We start from the raw sequence: 22,927 nt of genomic DNA, 5'->3' as shown, positions 1-22,927 counted from the left end.
GGGTCTGGGGAAGACCCTGCTCCTGCCCTCCCGCCTCCCAGGCCAATTCAGGCCTGAGGGCAGGGAGGCAGGCCTGAATAGTGTGGTGCTCAGGACAACTGTGGGGACATCAAGGTGAAAATTGGGAGAGTATCTGAGCTGGAGAGGAGATACTTCTGCTTTATCTCACTGGGAAACTGGCTCAGATGCACAAAAGAAAACACAGATGATTGCTACTCCTGGAATGACCAGGGAAAACCGACAGGAATCATTTGGCTTATCATCAGAAGGCCTAGAATATATGTGTTTACAATTTCTTTACATCATATTTAAAGCTTTATATCATATTTTATATATCATATATATCTTTATATATTTAAATCATATGACAGAATAAACTTTTATGTTCCAAATCATGAGGAAGAATGGTATGTAGTATACATGAATAATATGCATTAATAGAGACTATATGTATTCATAGCACAAATAATAGTATATAGAAAAAGGTTAAGGACACAGACTAAAACTCATTTTTATTTTTGGTTTAGTAAAAATTTCAAACTGTTCTACAATGAAAACAGATTACATGTATCAGAATAAAAGAGGAAAAACAGCAAATACTCTCACTGCTCTACAAGTCTACATCCCTAGAACCTGGTAATAAATACTTGGTGAATGAAAAACCAATCAATTCACTGGACATTTCAGAAGAAGTCAGGTTACAAGGCATCCTTTGCACAGATGAATGCCAAGTCCTGACTCCAAAGTCCCCTTCTTGCATCCTCAGACTGCACTCCCCTAACTCCCTTTGACCCGTCTGTGCCCATGCTGTATCTACCACTCAGTAACCTGTCTTGCAGGTGATCAGCATCCACCCTATCTTCCTGACTGAACTCTACAGAGCGAAGACCACCTCTCCCCACCCCATGAAAATCTGCTATCTTTCCAAAGAAAAGCAGAAAAATTTAACTAGATGAAAAAAATCAACGTGGGTGGCAAAAAGCAATCTGTTCAGAACCTGAAATTAACAATTACAAAACAAATGACACCCCAAACACAAAACGACCATTTTCTGGACGGTAGTACCTGGAGGCCAACTGGCATTGCTAGATTTACTTCCGATTTTATTTGTTGGTGGAGATTTGGCAGGTAACCAGCTATCACCAGCAGGACCCGTATGGCCACCCAGTGTGTCACCTGGGATGATGTCAAACTGGTTGTATGGTGACCCTCCTCGGGTCTTACCAGGGGCCACGATAGCGACTGAGAAAAAAGAGAGGTGATGAGTTCACAGCAGAAAGGACTCCTATGAACAGAACTTGCGAGCTTTCATTCAGAGGAACTCACAGTCTCCAGGATCTGGTCCTGGAACGAGGTGTTCACACTTGAGAGGCAGTGCATAATTAGGAAGTAGGATGACCATGACCATCCGTCTCACCTTCCTGGCTTCTCAGTCTGCACTTCTGCACACAGCACTGTTCTCATTTCTGAATGCCCCTTTCAGTTTAAAACTCCATGGTCTTATGAAATTAACTTGAGAAACTTTCATAAACTATGACTCATACCATCATCCCCACCACCTTTACACTAATGACTCAAGAATGAGGAGTGGGAAAAACACTAAACAATCTGCAGCACATAAAAGGGTTTTTAACTACATTTCTACTGACACCAACCCACTCAAGTCCTTAAGTGCCGATCAGGCCTAGCTTAGTGGAAGAAGCAGAGTAAACAGAGGGAGCTTGCTGGAGAGAAAAGCATCTGCAATTGCTTTAAATTCCAGAGCAGTGAGCCGGCGTTCCTGCCAACGGTCTCTGCCAGCACAAGACCAGCCATGAACTCTGCAGCGCTGAGCTCCTGGGCCCCACACACGAAGAACAGCAAATCCTTTGTAAAACTGCTCTCCTCAGAGCATTTCAGGGGTTTTGTTGGTGTCCCCCCTATGAATCTTATGTGCTTGGAGGCAAGAAAAAATAATTAAAAGCTTAGCAATTCCCTTAAACTAAAAAAAAATGAGCTTTAAATGAAAACTGTGGCCTCTGTGAGATAACATTCTACTTATTTCTCGAATGAATTTTACATGCCGTACTGTGTTGCCTGATGTATTCTAAGGATGCAGCTTATCAACAGATAAAATTGCTTCCAGGGTAAGGTATTAAAAGGTTCAGTGGTTAAGACCCTGTGCTTCCACTGCAGGGGGCATGAGTTCAACCCCTGGGTTGGGGAACTGAGATCCTGAATTCTACATGGCATGACCAAAAAAAAAAAAACCCCACCCAAAACCCTTTTTCTGTTTGTTATTGATTAAAGTAATCTGCTTGGTTTGGCCTAGCACAAGTATTCTGAAAACCATCTCCATGCTCCACTAAGGACTCATCTGCTTTCCTGGAGCCACTGGTAGGAATCTGACTCAAAGGCACGTTACAGTGAAGAAGCAGAAAACAAAAAGCTCAGTTACCTTGGGGATTGGCTCAGGAAATGGGGAAAACGTGACCTGTAAGTTCTCAAATGGCAAGCGAGTATTTTACCTTCAAGACCACTTCTCATGTGCATTTATAATCACACACCTATCATGTCTTTGGGGACAAGGGTCCTGATGAATCATAAGCCTAAGGAAGCAGCCAGAGGGTCCAACGCTAGAGATGCAGAGCTTGGATTATTCAGTTCAGAAACAGACTGGACATTTCAATAAACCATTCCTGATTCTGTAATATGAAATCAAATGACAATACTTAGGGATAGCAGGCAGACAGCTCCACGGGGCCACTTCACCAGCCTCCAGAAGTGCATGTGGAAGAGCAGGTTTAGAAAAGAACCCTGAAAGGCTCCAAGCTAATGGGGCTAAGGCTCCAGGAAGCTGCTGCAGGAGCCACTCCGACACCTATTTACACTTGGTTCTCATGGATACAGACGAGTCCAAGTAAATTACTGACAAGTGAAACAAACACTGACGCAAAGGCTGCAGGAAGGCCCCAAGACCTTTTATCCATTTCACAGGGAAATGGAGATGCTCTTACACAGAATTAAGAGAGATGAAGGGCTGACCCACTTTCACGACCAAAGCCTGCAAGACCTTCAAATGCTGTCTTGCAGACACTGCAATTCATAAAGAACAAGAAAGGTTGGTGCAAAGTCCAGACCTCATGTGCTGATCGATTAGTCATCTTCAGAGATCAAAGAGTTGAAACAGTCAACATGATACATATTTACTGTGATCTCTCTCGCAGCTCCGAAAACAGATTCTGTTCTCTCAAGCAATTTATTAGGGTTTTACCCTAAGGGGAGCTCAAGTTCACTGCTACTGCTCTTGATCCTACCGCAGGTGGGAAATTTTTCTTTCCTTAAGTACAACTAGCACTTTAAGTTTCTTACAGTTTGAAATACACATAACCCCAATCTTGCTCTCATAGGTGATCATGGCAGGGGTGGGGGTGGGGGATGCAATCAAGACTGTTTTAAGAAAAAGCTGAAGATCTGTGCTTCAGAACACGCTTATAGGACCCTGCGTCAAGGCTTCTGAGGATCAAAAGAGCTTCAGGTCACGAGGCTCTGTGTGTCTTACCATTTTTGTGCATATTGGCTTCCTGTGTGGCTACAGAGGGCACCTCCATCATGGAGGTCCACTGTTTAAAGCGAGACTCTGTTCCGGCCTCCTTCCCACCAACCATGCCGTAGTCCATGCCGCCGGAGCTGAAGCCTGAAATGGAGAAGCACATTTTAGGTCCTTTTTTTTTTTTAAATCAGTTTCTAGTATCAATAACCAAGAGATCTGAGGCAGAACCCATAAATGGCTTCATTCGTCACTAAAAGACCAATTCACATGAAGTTTTCTTCACTTAGAAACAGGTGTTTTGATTCAAAATGTTGGTCTGGGCTCCTGCCTGCTACAAAAGGGACAACTCTGTTCAGGTATGAAAACACGTATGATGTCATCTAATGAACATCTCAGGGCACATGTGCACTCACGTTATCTATTTAGCTCAGGTTTGTGGCAAACGGAGTGTGGGACCAGCAGTTCTCCAGCTGAGACAGATGTCCACACTACAAACCAACATGGTGCAACAGCTGCCCTAAAGTTATGGTAAGGTCTCTATGGGAGGAAAGGCTTTGCAGAAGGACAGCTGATCTAGGGCCTAGGGCAGGAAGGTGAGTCAAGAAAACCAAGTGCGAAGCTCTAACTGGTGACAATCATGGGTGCTTAGGGAATGACGAGGAGCCCAGTGTAACTCCAACGCCTGGCTGACTATGGATGCAGTGAGATGAGGAAAGAGGAAGAGCCGTAGCTTGTAGGGTCTTACATATGTTAGACCGAGAAGTCTAGAACTTTTTTGCCCCCCTCCCCAAAGATAGGAGATAAAAAGAATTTTTTAGCAAGTGAGATATAGAACTAAATTTATATTTTACAAAGAGAACTGACAGTCTGAGAACGGGACAGACTATGGGAGATCAATTTGAAAGAAGTTTTTATACAATGACGAAGACCCCATAGCTTGAACAAGCAACTGGTGAGAGATTCAGAGTGTGTCCTCAAGTGTTAGGCTGTTAGCAAGGGCTCTGGAAGTTAAGATTTTCCCACTGCAGAGGGCTGGACAGGTTAAAACCACACAGGAGAGGCTTGTTGATGGAGCCTCACAAGGTGCACCGTGGGTTTTAGGTTAGAATATATTAAATACTTTCCAAACTAATGCTCAAAAAAGTAAAATAAAGGACTAAAATAAATAGCTGAAACTGAGAGGGGAAGAATAATTAATAAAAAACAGAAAAGTGGGGGGACTTCCCTGGTGGCCCACTGGGAACGTGGAGTTCTCCATGTTCCCAATGCAGGGGGCCTAGGCTTGGTCCCCAGTCAGGGAACCAGATCCTAAACACTGCAACTAAAAGATTCCATATGCTACAACTAAAACCTGGCATAGCCAAATAAATAAATAAATATATTTTAAAAAGAAACAGAAAAAGGAGAACGAGCCACAGTCAGTGTAGCAATAACAGGCAAGCACGGGTAACCAAGAAGATCAGCAGGGCGCCCACCATGCCTCAGCATAGGTGTCCTGTGGAAGTTCCCTCTCCCCCTAGCGGACGTGTGGCTCCAACCAGCCCAGACTCCATACTGCATCCACTTTAACTCTCCTACTGTCTGAGGCTGTCTTGTTGGAACCCTGGGTAAAGCGGGCATCTTTCTCATTAGAAACTTGGAGATCTGATGCCACCCAGACATGGCAGCACCACAATTAAACAATAAGGTTTGGCAAGGGAAAAGGAATTAAAGATAAAGAAGGCAAAAGGAGATAAAAGTGCCTTGAAAGATTCAATCTACAAACCCAAAACTATGAGAGGAAAATCAATGCAACGTTTTATGTAACTCTGTGTCTTTCTTCAATGTCACATAGTAACTGGCTTCACGTGAGGATGGAATGTGCTTAACAAATCTGGATGAAGGGAATCCTGGGCTCTAAGGCTATCGTAGATGGCACTTCACTCATGACCTTTGTGTGGCTCATGAGCTATCACACCTCCAGATCCAAGAAAATACAGACTTGAACTTGCTATTTCATCAATGGACTTCCCTGGTGGCTCAGACAGTAAAGAATCCGCCCGTAATGTGGGAGACCTGGGTTCAATTCGTGGGTAGGGAAGATCCCCTGGAGGAGGGCATGGCAACCCCTGGAGGAGGGCATGGCAACCCCCTCAAGTATTCTTGCCTGGAGGTCCTCATGGACAGAGGAGCCTGGTAGGCTACAGTCCATGCGGCCACAAAGAGTCAGACATGACTGAGCAACTAAGCACATACTTTCTCAGTTCATCAAGTGGCCTCCATGTAATTCCCCAGCTCCCTGACACAGAACTTCTAATCAAACAAGCCATTTCATTCAGTCCAATAAGTATTTATGGAGAGCCTAATTTGTGCGAGGCTCTGTGTCAGGAGCTGAGGTGTAATCAGAGATAAGACATGCCCTTGGCTTTCCCAGGGCCTCATTTCACAGGACATGCCTTTTATCTGCTTCATCATTGCTACCTATATAAGCCCTTGACCACCTTCTCTGTCCTTGCCAGAATGACTTTCTTGGCCACACACTCTAATTCGTTGTCTATTCATCACTACCACTTGGCTCATGGCTTGGCTTAATCTCCCTGAGGAAACTCTCAAATTAACCTGTCCTTAATTTATCATTCCTGTACTCTGTCTACAGTTCTGTATTTTCCACTACTTTTTTTGTCGTAGATGAGAAAACAAATTCCTGGTTTCACAATCATTATAATAAGCACTAAGTTATAAAAGAAGTCATGCACAGCGGCCTCTTTAACACAACTGTTCCAATCCATGTCCACATGCATGTGCGTCACTGACACGTCATACCCCCAGGAAGGATACAGTTATTCTTCTGCTATTTTAATAATCTCTATAATTCATATCTCTACTTTTCACTGGATGTACCACACACAGAAATATTACATATTTTGATAAAGTTTAAAAAGTAAAATAAAAGTAAAATTTTATTGGAAGTGCATTTTCTAATAAGATGAATGGCTTTGTATCTAGATTATTCAGGTATTAGTGACTACGACTTGATCTAATTCACATTATTCTATTCCTATTTTTAAAATTTTTATAGACTTTATAAAGCACTAAGAAAGTTCATACAAATAAGTAGATGAGAAAAGTAGGAGCCTTGTAATCACATCAGTTATTTCTTTACATTACTTTTTGGATATATTTCCTTCTCCCAGCTCAATAAGATATCTAAAAATTATGTTTTAGTAATAAATACTAAAATAATAATACTAAATCATAATAAATACTAAAGCATCATAATAAATACTAAAACATAATTTTTAGATAGGTCATCATCACTTCAATTAGGTATATTTTCCATTTTGTTAAAAGCAGAAAATTAGAAACTACTTTACAAGAACAATCAGCTAAGGGTTAGTTAACAGTCATGAATGTCATTCAACTCTTTAATTCTGAGAAAATATATCAATAGACGCTTTATCAAAACATATTTAGAAAAAAACATACTATGAAATTTTTAATTATTCTTGCTAGTCTTTAGCCTACAGGTTATCTTTTTTCTTTCTTACTCTGCTATACTAGGCACTATTTATATTCATAATGTATACATTCATTTTATTACATCTTTTCCAAAAAAACTTTAATCTGTATAAATGCTTTACCTATATTTTCATCAAAACCTTACAGCTATAGGTTTAGTTTATTCAAAATAGGCAGCCAAATCAGACTTGTTTTCAGTCTCAGTTTTTCAATTCCAATAAATTGGTAATATGAATTAAGGAAAACTGTAACTGAAATAAACTGCAAAATGCATTGTGTAAGGCAGATTATAAGTGGCCATATCACAATAGGGCTTCCCTGGTGGCTCAGAGGTTAAAGCATCTGCCCCCAATGCGGGAGACCCAGGTTCAATCCCTGGGTTGGGAAGATCCCCTGGAGAAGGAAATGGCAACCCACTCCAGTATTCTTGCCTGGAGAATCCCATGGACTGAGGAGCCTGCTGGGCAGCAGTCCACGGGGGTCACAAAGAGTCGGACACGACTGAGTGACTTCACTTACTTACTTACTTATATCACAATTAATATAGACTTAATAAAACTAATGTATCCATTGTTTACTAAGTTATCAGATGAAAATGTTAAGTCAGTATATTCTTTTTCCTTAATTTGGATAATAATGCATAACTAAAATTTTAAGTTACTTATGAAATAGGAATATGGTATTAAAAAACCATGAAATGTATCTAGTAAATATATATGTATAAATACTGAACTTTGATCCTTTAGTCATTAGGAATAATTAAGTATAATAATCACAAACAATATGATTAATCTAATAAGACATAAAATTTTTCTATATATTCAATAAACAAGAGAACTATACATACACTGCTAAAAATGAACAGATTTACAGCCAACACATAATTTTCCTTTTTAATAGGGGGGTAGAAAATAGTAAAGACGTTATAAAGACTGTCAGTGAAATAAATACATTATGATTCTAGGTTTTTAACAACTAACTGACTGGTACATACCCCGTTCTAAAGGAAATCCACAGGCTTTACCTATTCGCCATGAAAACATCTGTTTCAAAGAGTCAGTCTCACTTAACCTATATTGCTCAGGCTGTTCCTAGGTGCTTTGCTTTCCAGCTAAGACAAGCCCTCAGGATGAGCACTGAGAAGGTCTGAAAAGAACTGTGTTCCTGAAACATGTCGAAAAGCCACTTGTGGCTTCCAGATAAGTTCTCTTCGCTTTATACAACTGGATTCCACTTCAAGAACTACACATCCTTTGACAAAAGGGGATGAAGAGAAGCACTACTGCCCCCACGTCACTCACATACACTGTCTAAATTCAGAACAACTCAACACACACCAGCACGTGTAGGCTCTTACATCAGGCTTCATCCCTAAGAGGACACGATTCAGAAGGTGAGGACTGGAAACCCAGGGATAAGGGCACCACTGATAGTCATCCTGGGAGGCTTCCTCTTTGTCTGGAGCTCCAGAGAACCACGCTCTGATAGGATAAGGGACGGCGGAGCGTCTGACTTTCTTTTATGTCGAATGGAATTTAAAAGTCAGTTCTCATGCAAATCATTTTTAAGAAAAAGTACAGGGGCTACCCTGGTGGTCCAGTGGCTTAAGAATCCACCTTACAATGCAAGGGACACTGGTTTGATCTCTGTTCCAGGATGATCCCAAATGACACAGAGCAACTAAGCCTGTGTGCCACAACTACTGAGTCTGCTCTAGAGCCCACCCACCACAACTACTTAAGCCCTAGAGGCCTTGCTTTGCAACGAGAAGCCACTGCGATCAGAGGCCCACACACTACGACAGAGAGTAGCCCCCGCTCGCTGCAGCTAGAGAAAGCCACGCGGCAGCAGTGAAGACCCTCCACAGCAAGAAATAAAACAAATAAATAAACGTGCAATTTTCTTTTTTTTTTCTTAAAGAAAAAGTATAGTTGGTAGAACTTAAGGATCTAGAAATTAATTCCCTTAAAACTATCCAGGATCAAGGAGTTCCTGGCCTCCCCAGTGGGCAGTGGACGTCTCACCCCAGCAGGCACCTCACAGAGCACAGACAGCAAGGCCATTTGTCCAAGGTCACTTTGTCACTTGAGTACAGCTTTCAAGTCTCCCTTAACCCTTGTTTCTGAGGTGGCAGAGAACAGTAAAGTCCTTACCAAAAGAAAATCTAAATGTTGTCAATCTGAGAAGAGATCCACTGTGGTGGGTGGTACTTTTTTAACTTTTGCATTTTATTTTTAAATACCGTTGCCTCGCTGGTTGGATTCTGCTTACAACATGTTCCCCAGTTCTTAAAGAGCTACAACTCGCCTGCCAACAAATTCCTGATGAATGTCAAAGGTATAACCTTACTTGTGCTAATTCTATTTAAATCAGATGAAATACTAACATCAGAAGAATTTTATTGGTTTGTCTGCTAATTTTAATTCATTTTTTTCAATGTAATTTTATCCATAGAGCTAGATGCCTCTCAACTTGTACGTAATTTACTCGATTATAACGTCAGACAAGTGCAGCGCTCACAGCAGGTACAAATGGGCTTTAAAAAGTTCCTGGTGGAAGGAGAGCTGATTGATTGCCACTCACAAGTAATAAAAGACTTCTTTGGACCCAGAGAAGGTGGAAGCTTGTTTCTACTGTCTGCTAACTGTGTGATGAGCTTCAGGAAACATATCAGCAAATCAGATATCTTACTTGCAAGAAAGGAATAAGAATATTTACTGACCCAGCATGGCTGGTATGAAAATAGTGTAATGGAGGTCTAACCCTTAGGCTGAGAATGTGACTGGCAGATTCTTCAACAGGCAGTTTGCATACTAACACCTTACCAGAACCATATCCAGGTATTGGCCCTTTGGTTTGAAGGTCTGGGAGCCCCACATTCAGAGCATTGGGTACCATGTTGTCCAGATGTGGCTTGGGCCCAACGGGATGAGATGGCGAATGCTTCATGCTGGGCTGCCTCTGCTGCTGCTGCTGTTGCTGCTGCTGCTGCTGGAGGGCGCTCACCATCCGAGCCAGCTGGAGGTGAGGAGGCCCAAGGGAAAACAGACACATAATAAGCCAACATCAACAGATACATGATAAGCCAACATCCGTTTCCGCCATCAGAGGTTAAGCAGAGATGTATTCCCACATCAAGCACTAGGGGGCCCTTCCAAGGCCATATACCTGCTGTTCCTGCTGCTGGCGAACGGCTTGAGAAAGCTTCCTCTGGTTTTGTAACAACTGCTGCTGTTGCTGCTGCTGCAGGAGAAGCTGACATGCCTACAAAGTAAGGGAGAGAGGACCCAAGTTTCCTAAGGTGGATTTACTAGGAAAACTGCAAGGGTTTGTGAGCCGAATCAGTGTCCATGAGGGAAGTACCACCAAGGTCCTGGCCCACTGGTCAAACTGAGTGTGCTTAAGAGTTGAGCTGACGTATCAACCCTTAAACACATGAAATGAAGCAAGTAATAATAATAATAATAAAACCTTTTGGCTATAGGAGGAAAATCTGCTACTTACCAACTGAAACTGGGGAATCTGTGGAAGCTGGCTCAGCATGGCAATTTGTTGAGGAGATAACTGGGGCCCCACGTTGAAAAGACCTGGATTCAGGCCACTGTTGGGAAACTGCTTAAGCATTGAGGCAGAAACCTAGTCAAGAAAAGGAACTTTCAGAATTTATCAAAATAAAAAAAATTTGTGTGTTGTGTGAAAAGAATCTCAATAAAGCTAAAGCAAGCACTGTTAACATTTTCCTTGAAAAATATTTATGAAAAACATTAAACAATTGGGAGAAATATACCAAAGCATTAACAGTGGTTATCTTTTGAGTGGTAAAGGTTATAGGAACTTTTTCATTCTCTTTTTAGACATTCCAACTTTTCTACAATGAAAATTATGAATTTTATAATCAGGAAAATATCTGCAAGAAAAAAAAATGAATGACAACATAACTTTCGTCTTAGAGGTTATTATTGGAAATGTGCTATAAAAACATTCACTGAGGAGGGAGGTGGGAGTGGGGAGGAGGGAGGAGTTCATGATGGGGAACACATGTACACCCATGGCTGATTCATGTGAATGTATGGCAAAATGCATCACAATACTGTAAAGTAATTAGCTTCCAAATAAAAACAAACAAACAAACCCCCAAAACAGTCACTGAACCCAATGAATCAGTGAGTACCATGGAGAACAAACTTAGTCCCTTAATATCAATAGCATTCTGGTCAAAAATTTAGTCCTACAGGCAAACTGCATGGGCCTGCCATTTCTAAGCAGTATGACTCAGAGCAAGGGACTTATTTAACTTTTCTGAGCCTCACTTTCCTTATCTGCAAAATCTGAGTAAGAATAAAATTAACTTCAGTGGCTGTTTGAGGATTTTATGAGTTAGTTCATGTCAACTGCTTAGAAATGCACTCCATACACGTTCCTATTATTCCACAGTGTGGTTCTTCAGATGTCCACAATGATTACACCTACCCCTTCATCTCATCCCAAGGCTAACTGGGGTCAGTTCTCTCACCTGTGTATCATTCAATTTCTCAACCCATTCATTTCTCATTTACAGAGAAGCCATTTTCTGAAGTTTTCTAATACTGCGTAGACCTCACCATCACTAACTCATCTTTTAAAAGCCATGCTCTCAACAGTTCCTAAGATCTCAGCTTCTCTGATCGTATCTGATCATCTCCCAATTCACACAGTCCATTAAAATCTACAATATTAAAATATGTTTTACTCTCCCATGCAATTTTTAAGCAGCTGGGTTTATAAACTATTAATTTATGTCTGAGCCTTAGGACCTTACATTTATCTTTATATGCCTGGCACACAGTAGATGCTTGATAAAACCTACAAGATGAATGAACCTCTCTTATATTTTAACTTATTAATGGTCACTTCACCAAGTTATTTTCTACCTGTTATTTCACTTATTGTCAGTTTATGTTTCCCATCTGGTCATTGATGCGAACACTGAACAGAGCTGAAGATAATCTAGTAGCATGCTATTAAAAGCGTCCTTCCGATCTGAAACTGATCAGTCCAGAAACAGTCAATCATTTCTAATCAACACAACTGTTTTAGCACTTAGCCTATATTTTTTTCATCTTATCTAAAACAAAGAGACAGCTTGTCAAGTGACTTGTCAAAATAGAGACACAACAACTTTATCATTCCTATAATCCAACGTTTTTTGACCAATCAGTGAAGAAAGTGGGTTATGTTCAAACATGTTAGCAAACTATGATTCTTGATTTTTAGTACATGTGCTCAGAAATCACATTTTTGATCATCTTGTCTAGAATCTCACTTAGAATCAGCACCAAGTTCATCAGTTCTTCAAGCCACTTTCCTTGTTCTTTCAAAAAAAAAAAATTAAAAAGAAATTGCTTCATTCTTCTTCCTTCCTGGCACAGGAGGAAAAGTTCTTTCCCATTTCTGATCTGAAGCTCCAAACAGAGGGGCCTCCACCTTTACCACAGCACTCTGGGGCCTCTTTCCCTTACTTCTTGGCAGCAAGCCCCTAGGGAGGACTGCCCTATTTCAGTTACTAAGGGGGTACCTAAAGAATTCAGTATTAGGAAGCTCGCATTCTCTAGTATCACCTTTCTTGGCAGCATAGGGAACATTCAGGCCCCTGGAGGCCTTCCCCCTTTTGTCTTAAAAATTCAGAATTTGGGCAGAAAAGAGGGAGGTGTCATTATTTAAACTCTCATCCTTGAAGACCCCCAGCATTCTTCAAAGATCACAGAGAGGGGTTCTGCGATTCTTTTCACAAATTCTTTCTCTGTTGAAGGATTTAACTAATCTTAACCCTTATTCTTAATAGAAAAGACATAAGCAGTAAAATTTTTATTTCCACTTAGTCAGCCTTATACAAAGAGTCCAAAGCAATGGTTCCTTTCCCAGTCACCACACTGCACCAAACCGAGCTCTGAGACACTTTCGACCTGCCTACTTTTTTGTAAGCCTCAGCTTATTTTGTGTTTTAACCCTCCAGCGTGACATTCACACACATTCACTCTTGCTTGCACACCCTTACTTTCTGTCTTTTAAAAATGCCCCTATAAAAACTGAGTCATCAGAAGACCCATGGGGTGGTCCCATCTTATCTTTCTTTAGCATCACAGTCAGATCCAAATTCTTCTGCTTCCTAATACTTTTGAGTCACTGGTCTCTGCTACATTCTCAAGAATACCTGCGTATCTTTTCTTTGACACTTTCCAGTCTAAAAACATCCAAGTTCAAATTTTCTATACTTGGCTCATCAACTTGTTTTCCTTCCAAGATCTCAGCACTTTCACTTAAACTATCAAGTCTCTCATTTTGGAAAGTATTTTGACTTAAAGTAATGGTTCTCCCAGATGCTTCCTTTCCATTCTCTATGAGATACTGAGTGTTGTCAAAACCTTGACACTACTATATGTAAAAAAAGATAAACAACAAGGACCTACTGTATAGCATGGGGAACTATCTTCAATACTTTGTAATAATCTATAGTGGAAAAAAATCTGAGAAAAGGACAGATATGTAGATACAGAAAACAGAACCACTTTGCTATATATCTGAAACTAACACAACACTGTAAATAAACAATATTTCAATTAAAAAGAGACTGAAAAAAAAAAAAAACCCAACTCTTTATTTGATTTTCTATTTAACAGTTAGACCCCTGCCAGACAGGAGCTCAAAGCAAGCATACCATGACTGTGCACTCTGCCTCGGCACCAGCTTAATGGCCAGCATGAGGGATCCTCCACAACTCCCGTCAAATAATAATTCTTCATCTCTCCTTTGAGTTCACCCAAATGGGCACTGCTGCTGCTGCTAAGTCGCTTCAGTCATGTGCGACTCTGTGCGACCCCATAGACGGCAGCTCACCAGGCTCCTCTGTCCCTGGGATTCTCCAGGCAAGAACACTGGAGTGGGTTGCCATTTCCTTCTCCAATGCATGAAAGTGAAAAGTGAAAGTGAAGTCGCTCAGTTGTGCCCGACTCTTTGCGACCCCATGGACTGCAGCCCACCAGGCTCTTCCGCCCATGGGATTTTCCAGGCAAGAGTACTGGAGTAGGGTGCCATGGCAAATGGGCACTAGCGTGACTTAACTTACTGTCTCTGATAGAGTAGCTCTAAGCTTATTGTATTAATAGGGTTTTTCCTTCTCTCAGGGGGAGGGGGATGTCTGGGGCAGGTAAGGAGACCATGAGTGGAGATATGGCCTACACTATTATACCATGCTGGGACGGATTGGGGGCAGGAGGAGAAGGGGACGACAGAGGATGATACGGCTGGATGGCATCACTGACTCGATGGACGTGAGTCTGCGTGAACTCCGGGAGTTGGTGATGGACAGGGAGGCCTGGTGTGCTGCGATTCATGGGATCGCAACGCAAAGAGTCGGACACGACTGAGGGACTGAACTGAACTATACAATATTCTAATCCAGAGTCTTAGACCACTATACCTCTGTGACTCATGAAACCATATTTACTACTTTCAGTGTGAATCTTAAATTCATTTGGTTTAGCAAATATACTAGGCTGAATCATGTTCCCCTAAAATTCACGAGCAATTGTGATCTGAGAATGTGGCCTTATTCAGAAGTAGAATCTTCGTAGACAAAATCAAGTTTCAGATGACAACATACTGGATTGTAAGAGGCCCTAACCCAGTGATTGGTGTCCTTAGAAGAAGAGGAAAAGACACAGAGATGGAGAAGAGAAAGTCTAGAGACACACAGGAAGAACGCCACATGAATGAGGCAGATAGGAGCAATGCATTTACAAGTCAAAACCACCGAGCCCTGCCAGCAGCCACCAGCAGCCGAGGGCATGGAATAGACTCTCCTCTGGAGCCACCAGTAGGAACCAACCAACCCTGATGACACCCTGACTTCAGATGCCTAGCCTCCTGAACTTAGGAGAGAATAAATGTGTGTTGTTTTAAGCCACCCAGTTTGTGGTCATTTGTTGCAGCAGTTTCTAGGAAAGAAACGAATACAGTAATTCTGCTGGTAGGCCTGTACCATCTGGTAAGTTAAGCAACAGTCTCGTGTGGCTATTTGAGCACTTGAAAAACATGGCTTACCTAAGTTGAGATGTGTTTTAGACTTTGTAAATTTTTTTAAAACATTTGGCTGCACAGCATGACTTGTGGGATCCTAGTTCCCTGACCAGGGATCAAACTCAGGCCCTGGCAGTGAAAGTACACAGTCCTAACCACTGGGCTGCCAGGGAATTCCCAAGATGTGTTTTAAGTATAAGATACATACCAGATTTCAAAGATGCGACTTTGAAAGTCTAAAGGCTTTAAAAAAAGAAAGTAAAAATTTTAATATAAAATGTTGATTACAGGTTGAAATGATAATAATTTAGATATACTGGACTAAAGAATATATATTGTTAAATTAATGTTACCAGTTTCTTCTTATGGTCCATGGAATTCTCCAGGCCAGAATACTGGAGTGGGTAGCCTATCCTTTCTCCAGTGGATCCTCCTGACCCACGAATCGAACCGGGGTCTCCTGCATTGCAGGTTCTTTACCAACTGAGCTATGAGGGAAGCCCTCAGGCTAAAGAATATATGTTGTCAAATTAATCTTACCAGTTTCTTATCTTTTAAATGTAGCTACTAAAAGCTTTAAATTCCATTATGTGGCTTGTGTTACCTTTCCACTCGAAGTGCTGCTTCAGGCTGTCTGCACTGATGACCATTGTTTCTAACTTCCTCTCCAAAACTTTCCTCTATGATTCACAGGGAAATCTCCTTTGCTTATTTTGTTTCCCAGCCTACTGGCTTCCAAAATAAAGAGCCATTGTCTGAATTGTTATTTCTCCTCCCTTCTCTCAGGTTTAAAAGATCTACTGGATAAATTGGCTGGTCTCTTGATCACCATTTCTCTTCAGTCTTGAGAATAGCTGACATCCCCCCAGCCATCTTACTATTCCTACTACTCACAATTAGCTAAAGAAACCACCACTCAAAGTAAAACATGCCCATGACCCAGAAATACCCCAGAGAAACTCACCTGAGGAGACAAACAGAGGAATATTTGCAGCAGCAATGCTCAAAATAGCAACAATCTGGAAACCACTCAATAGGTAAGTGAACGACGGTATATTCATACAGTAGAGTGCAATATGAACCACAATTGCCCAAATCAAAATCTTAGAAGCAATAAGAAGTTAAAAAATCAGAGAAGGTTATATACTGTATAACTTTATTACATAAAGTTCAAAAAAGGGAACATGAAACAATATAAAGACAGACACAAAAAGACTATAAAGAAAAGTAAAGAAATGCTAACGCAAAGTATTTTTATACTTTACTTTAAATGCCAGCATCTCATATGTTCTATATGTTGACAGTCATAAAGACTATCAAGGGACTTCCCTGGTGGCCCAGTGGTTAGGAATCTGCCTGCCAATGTGGGGGACACAGGTTTGATCCCTGGTCCAGGAAGGCTCCATATGCTGCAGGGCAACTACTGAGCCCATGTTCCACAACTACTGAAACCTTGCACCCTAGAGCTCGTGCTCCACAAAGAAAGAAGCCACTGCAATGAGAAGCCTGCTGCTCACCACAACTAGAGAGCGCCCACACATGCCAACAAAGCAACGTAAGAACAAATTAATTAAAATTTATAAATAAATTTAATTTATTAATGAATTGTTTTAATAAAATAAAATTTATAAATAAATAAACAAAAAATAAACAAAACAATAAATAAAATTTTTAAAAGTAAAAGATACATTGTTCATAATTTTTTTCTTTTCATTTGTAATTTTTAAGAAAAGACTATCAAGGACTTCCTGTCTAGCCTTGTTCAGCTTCTCTCTTCAGAGTCACGGTACTGTCCTCCTCCACTGAATATAAAAGGACTAGACAGATGCTTCACTGGGTTCCTGGGCAAGTGGCTATTCATACCTGGGTTGCAGAGTAATTAAAGTGCAGGTCTGCACATTTCCATATCAGGGAATTAATTTTTCTGGCTTAAAAGCCCTTCAATCTCCAGCTGGGTTGGAGCAAGTGAAGCTCGAGTTGGAGTCAATATGGCATTAAACAAAGAATTACAGGTGCAAAAAGACAGCAATTTAAAACCAAGATAAAAACCTCTAGAACAGGTTACTTTTGGAACATTTGAGAAACGGGAGGAATAAGACAAGGGAGAAAATCCATGGTCTGGAACACTTGTAAAAAATCTCCAAGATGAGTTTCGATGTTTTCTTCCCACATCTACATTAATTATTGACCATCCCTAGAAATCGGTTAGAATGGATGTGAAATTTGATAATATTCATCAATTTTAAATGTTTGTGTGCTTTGACCCAGAATTTTGTTCTGGGCAACTAAATTTAGAAATAATGTGGGCAAAGATTATGTATAAGGATTTCTCCATAGCATTAACTTACAACAGTGAAAAAATTAGAAATAATTTAACACCCAATAACGGGGAAAGGCAAACCAAAGCAAGCTTATTTGAAAGAACATTTGCCTTCTTCATTAAGAATGACTGATCCAAAGACTGTCTTAGGGATGAGAAAATATTATGACCCAGTGTTAACAAAAATAACAGGCTATCGTGACCATGAATGCAACTATGTGAAAAGTGTGCCTGAATATGAACAAAGTCTGATCTGGTGGTTGTGTAAATATAACTCTTGTCATTGCTTCCAGTGGGGTGGGAGGGTAGGTTCAGGAAGAATTTTTTCTGCACAATCCAAACTTTCAGTGTGGTTATTATATTCTCTTTACTTGATTTTTTTTTTAAAACCTACCCAACTGTTTCGTCTTTTAAAATATGTAAATGTCAGGAAAAACCCTGAAGATTCCATTGTTTAATATTTTGCCCTCCTTATCTAGATAGCATATTCAAAAGCAGAGATATTACTTTGCTAACTAAGGTCCGTCTAGTCAAGGCTATGGTTTTTCCTGTGGTCATGTATGGATGTGAGAGTTGGACTGTGAAGAAGGTTGACCGCCAAAGAATTGATGCTTCTGAACTGTGGTGTTGGAGAAGACTCTTGAGAGTCCCTTGGACTGCAAGGAGATCCAACCAGTCCATTCTGAAGGAGATCAACCCTGGGATTTCTTTGGAAGGAATGATGCTAAAGCTGAAACTCCAGTACTTTGGCCACCTCATGCCAAGAGTTGACTCACTGGAAAAGACCCTGATGCTGGGAGGGATTGGGGGCAGGAGAAGGGGACGACAGAGGATGAGATGGCTGAATGGCATCACTGACTCAATGGACCTGAGTCTGAGTGAACTCTGGGAGTTGGTGATGGACAGGGAGGCCTGGCGTGCTGTGATTCATGGGGTTGCAAAGAGTCGGACACGACTGAGCGACTGAACTGAACTGAACTGAAACACATTTTGCTAAATAAACACATTTCAAAAGTGTAGGGGAACACAAGTACTTTTCTTTTCCAAATAGAGCAGATTTGGTCATCAAGAGATTTGCAGGCCCCAAGTCTCTTAGACTAAGTTAACTGTGCTTGTCTAACAATTCCACTTTCTTGATCATTCTGAAATGCATCTTCCTGTGACTTGACATCTGCTTACTGAACTCAAAACACACACTCTGAAGGGTCTTTAGGACGCAGTAGTGAACAGAGCAGACACAGACCCTGCTACTTTGGAGCTTACTTCACTCCTGGGCTGGGGGTGGGAGGTGAGGGGTTAACAGTGGTCGTGTAATGTACACAGCCCGCGATAGCCTCCCTGAAAGTGTGGGGCTGAGGCAGAGCTCTGAAGGAAGTAGAGAAGGAGCCACGTGGCAATCTGGGAGAACAGCATTCCAGAAGGATGTACTGCACTGGGGGCTAGTTGGCTGGAGAGGCCTGAACCAACAGGAGAGCAGGTGTGGGAGGCAGGGAGGTAACCAAGAGCCTCAAAGATCACAGTGAAGAGTTGGCTTTGCAATCTCTGAGAGAGGAAGCCAGGAGAGCAGTGCCCTTAACCTTCCGTGCTGACAGCAATGTTCTACATCTGCACTGTCCGTATAGTAGTCGTTAACCTGGTGTGCCTATTTAAATTTATATCTATTAAAACTAAAAATTCAGTTCTTCCACTCCATGAGTTGCATTTTAAGCACTCACATGGCTAATGGCTACCCTGGACAGTGCAGTTTTAGAGCGTCAGTCTGAACTCTGGGTGGAAAATGGACTCGAGGCAGCAAGTAGGGGATGAAGCAGGGTGGGACCAGTCAGGAGACTGTGGCCATGGGAGGGAATGGCTGGACGCTGGATGACGTTTTGAAGGGAAGATTTGTTGCTGGACTGGTTGTGGGCTGTGAGGTCTTTGGCCAGAGCACCTGAAGGATGAAAGTGCCATGTTCCTGGAAGAAGAGGATGTTCTTGAGGGGAGAGTGGGATGAAGCTGAAGTTCTGTTTCAGGCATGTTCACTTCAGATGCCTATAAGGCATCCTAGTGAAGATGCCAGAAGTCTGTGGAGTTGCAAAGAGAGAACTAGGCTGAAGTCACAATTTTGGAACTGTCAGTATTCTAAACTCATTCCACTGGGTGAGATCACCTAGCAGTAGCTGTAGGTGGTGAGGAGAGGTTCAAATATTGAGATTGGGGTACTCTCATGCTTAAACATGGGGGAAGTGAGGAAGAGCTTGTAAAGCAGACAGAAGACAAGGCAGATGGAGAGCTAATACAGAGTGTGACCGAAAGCCAAGTGAGCAGTGTCAGAGAGGAGGACGTGATCAACTGGGTGAAAGGCTGATCATGAGGAAAAAGCAACTGGGGAACAGACCACTGGAATCCACAACACGGAGATCACAGGTGACCTTCACAAGAAGGTTTTGACTCCCTCAGCCACAGTCGTACCTAGATTCCTGCACTAGCTTCGTGGCTGAGCTCCTTTGCTTTAGTGATTCTGTCATTCACACGTGCCTTCTGTACCACCGTGCTATCTTGCCTAATACTTTAACATCTTTGGCAGGAGCAGCCAAACTCCAGTGAGCAGGTAAGAATCACCTGGGGGTAATCACCTTGGTCACCATCCCAAGACACAGTGTCTCAGTAGATGGAGGAAGACCCAGAAACTGTATTTTTAAACAGCAGCCAAAATAATGGTTACCAACCACGGTAACCAAAGGACAAAGTTCAAACTCCTTAGCAAGGCAAACAAAACTGTTCCAAATGTAGTCCCAAACTTTCTGACAAGCTCCTTCCTGTTCCCCTCTAGGCAGCACACCTCTGCTTACACAAGCCCAGATTAATAACCGTGCTTCCCCATACTGGCCGTGTTCTTCCAGATGTTACTACCCCTACATAAACTTCTCCTGTCTCCTGGAGGGCACCTTTTCTCCAGCCATGCCCAGGGAACTGACTCAGGTGTCAACGCCACTACCAGTGTGAGGCCCCACCCAGCTCCCCAACCCTGTTAAGCATTTCCATACATTAGCACATCATCTGCCAACTATGCTGCCACCATCGCCACCAACTCCAGGAGGCTGCCATGGTAGAGACGGCCTCTTCTTCATCTCGGCGCTGCCAATAGGCAGTTGACACTGGATCACCATGGCTGACTGCTGGCCTGACACCCAGGCACGCTGGCCAAGTGCTCTAAGAGTCAAAATGCTGCTGCTGTAAAGTGCTGGGAAAGTCAGGAACAGCTCGCTCTACCGGGGACTTGAAGGATGGATGGAACTCAGAGAGAGGGAAGGGGAGAAGAGGGACAAGTGGACTCCCAGACAGGACTGATGACGGAAGGGGCACAATCAACATTCCTTCTCTACTAAGACGGACAGAGACTCAGTGTTAAAAGCGACATCTGAAATCTACAAATTATGGTTCCAAATGAATATTTTTGACTTCTTTCTCAAAAGATGTATCAAAAAAAATAAATAAATAACCCAAACAGAACCTTATCCTTCACAACGTGTTGGCTGGATCTAGTAAGTACCTTACCCCCTTTGATACAACGAACAGACCCAAAGCTCTAAATCTTGATTCACACACTAAATCCTTACTCCAGCTTCTCAGCTTTTATTTTTCTCACAAAAGGGTATGACGGGCAGTATGTGGTAGACTGGCACAATTCTCTTACCTATAAACCCCCAAACAACTCAATGACCACCTCTTGCTAATGGAGGGCCCTAAAGGGTTCCCATGGTACCCAAAGGACTCTGTCCTATGCAAAGTTGCCCTGTGAACGAGTTTCTGCCACCTCACCAGTTCTAAACCCCCCAAGAGCACCCAGTCAGTATTTTAGTACGTATCTCCTCAAAAATTTTAAGAATAACCCAGAACCTGGTGCTTCCCTGAATCCTTGAGGGCAACCAACTACTGAGTATTGACGCATAAGAATTTATACGGTAGTTGTAATCATACAAACACAATTTAAAAAATCAATATAGTATTGGAAAAACATACAGGTGATCTAAAAGGCATTATAATTATAATGTTTTTCATGCAAAAACATATACTTTGTACGCATGATAAAACAAAGACAAAAAACAAGAAATGCCATCCTGTTCTAAAACTCTTGATCCTTGGCATCTGGATTTTTCACTTTAGATGGGTAACTGTTATTCCTTTTATGCCCACAAACCCAGTCAGCTGACAACTGGTAACCACCTGGACTTTACTTCTGAACTGTGGATCCATGAAGTTACTTACCTGGGGGGAAATGAACTGGGGAGGCACTTGCGCCCGGAGATTAGGAGAAGAGTTCAGTGGCTGCACGGGGGTGTGCACGCCTCTCGATTGTGCTGTGCTATTTCCAAACAAACCATGATTGCCACCCTGTGAACAGAAGAGCGGCAGTGAGGCCTTTTGTTAACACAAGGAAATGCACAAAGAAACAGTTCAGGTCTCCTATCCCTCAGAAGCAGCATCCTGTGTTCCAAGGAATCACAGAACGTTGGAACTGAAAAAAGTTCCTGACCTTGGGATAGTATTCAAATTCAATCATGGGCATACCATCACCACCCTGCAGCCTGATACAAACCAAAAGGGTTAAACTTAGTGAAATGTTAGAAAAAGCACTAATTTGTTGTTACTGAAAGGTAAAGGCAGTGTAACATTTATACAACTACTTCTTTAAGATTGGGTTTACAGAAATTATTCTCAAACTATATAATCTGAGACCCATTTTGAAAGGCACTTGAGTAAAAAATGCAGGACTGTGAATAATATCAGCTGTAAAACAATACCATGATATAACTTCTCTAAATTGGCTGATTTGATCACAAAATTAGTGCCATTCAACTGTGAGCGTGGCTCCCTGAGGACCCTACTCCCGATGTGAACACCCTTCCCTGTCTTGGGCTCTCCTTGGTCCCTTCTTTGGTAAAGGAGGAAATGTAAATCAGTCCGAGAGTGAGATAAAAGAGGAAGAAAGGGGAAAAGTGAAAAATCATTCCCGGGACACACAAAGCATTACTCACCTGTAACTTCTCATTGAAATGTATGAGTATTAGTCAAAAATTACAGCCATTCATTAGATGGACTATTATGTGGCTACTGAAATAATGGGACAGAAGTATATTTAGTTTCCTGATCTCTGAAAGCTAAGTTAAAGAAAAACAAGAAGGGCTGTATAAAAAAAAGTTTTAACTCTAAAAAACAAAAACCAGTAAAACAAGCTTAGGCCCCTGATTTCTGGAGGATCAACTCGCTGAGGCACTTCTAAGACTGTTCCAATTAGAGAGCTATAGAAAGCGGGGCTACATACGATGGCCCTTGAAATCATGTTCAGTAAGACCTGATGCTGCGTTGCCCCCATATGATGCAGTTTTCTACACCATCTTCACTCGGCCTCTGCAAGTGCCAGCTCAGAGGTCATCCTCATCAAGGACATCTTCCCCCTGACCTTTTTCCTCATTTTACATTCAAATTCATTGAGCCTACCTCTATGTTTTCAAAACACCTGAAATCTCTTTGACAGGCTC

The 22,927-nt window shown here is 41.8% G+C and overlaps 1 protein-coding gene across 5 annotated transcripts in view; it reads right to left on the bottom strand.

The window, feature by feature from the left end:
* The window catches only part of TNRC6B (trinucleotide repeat containing 6B), a 261,231-nt gene that overhangs the window by 21,183 nt on the left and 217,121 nt on the right, over nt 1-22,927 (bottom strand). For all 5 annotated transcript variants that reach the window (XM_018048802.1, XM_018048800.1, XM_018048801.1 and 2 more), the window contains 6 exons: nt 21,654-21,779; nt 10,535-10,666; nt 10,199-10,294; nt 9,856-10,048; nt 3,542-3,676; nt 1,066-1,242 (listed from right to left, as the gene is read on the bottom strand). In XM_018048802.1, the coding sequence (XP_017904291.1) occupies nt 1,066-1,242; nt 3,542-3,676; nt 9,856-10,048; nt 10,199-10,294; nt 10,535-10,666; nt 21,654-21,779 (859 nt within the window). The remainder of the gene's footprint in view (nt 1-1,065; nt 1,243-3,541; nt 3,677-9,855; nt 10,049-10,198; nt 10,295-10,534; nt 10,667-21,653; nt 21,780-22,927) is intronic.

Source organism: Capra hircus, chromosome 5 (assembly GCF_001704415.2).
Source record: "Capra hircus breed San Clemente chromosome 5, ASM170441v1, whole genome shotgun sequence".
NCBI classification, from domain to species: domain Eukaryota; kingdom Metazoa; phylum Chordata; class Mammalia; order Artiodactyla; family Bovidae; genus Capra; species Capra hircus.
This window is presented reverse-complemented; position numbering and strand designations above follow the sequence as displayed.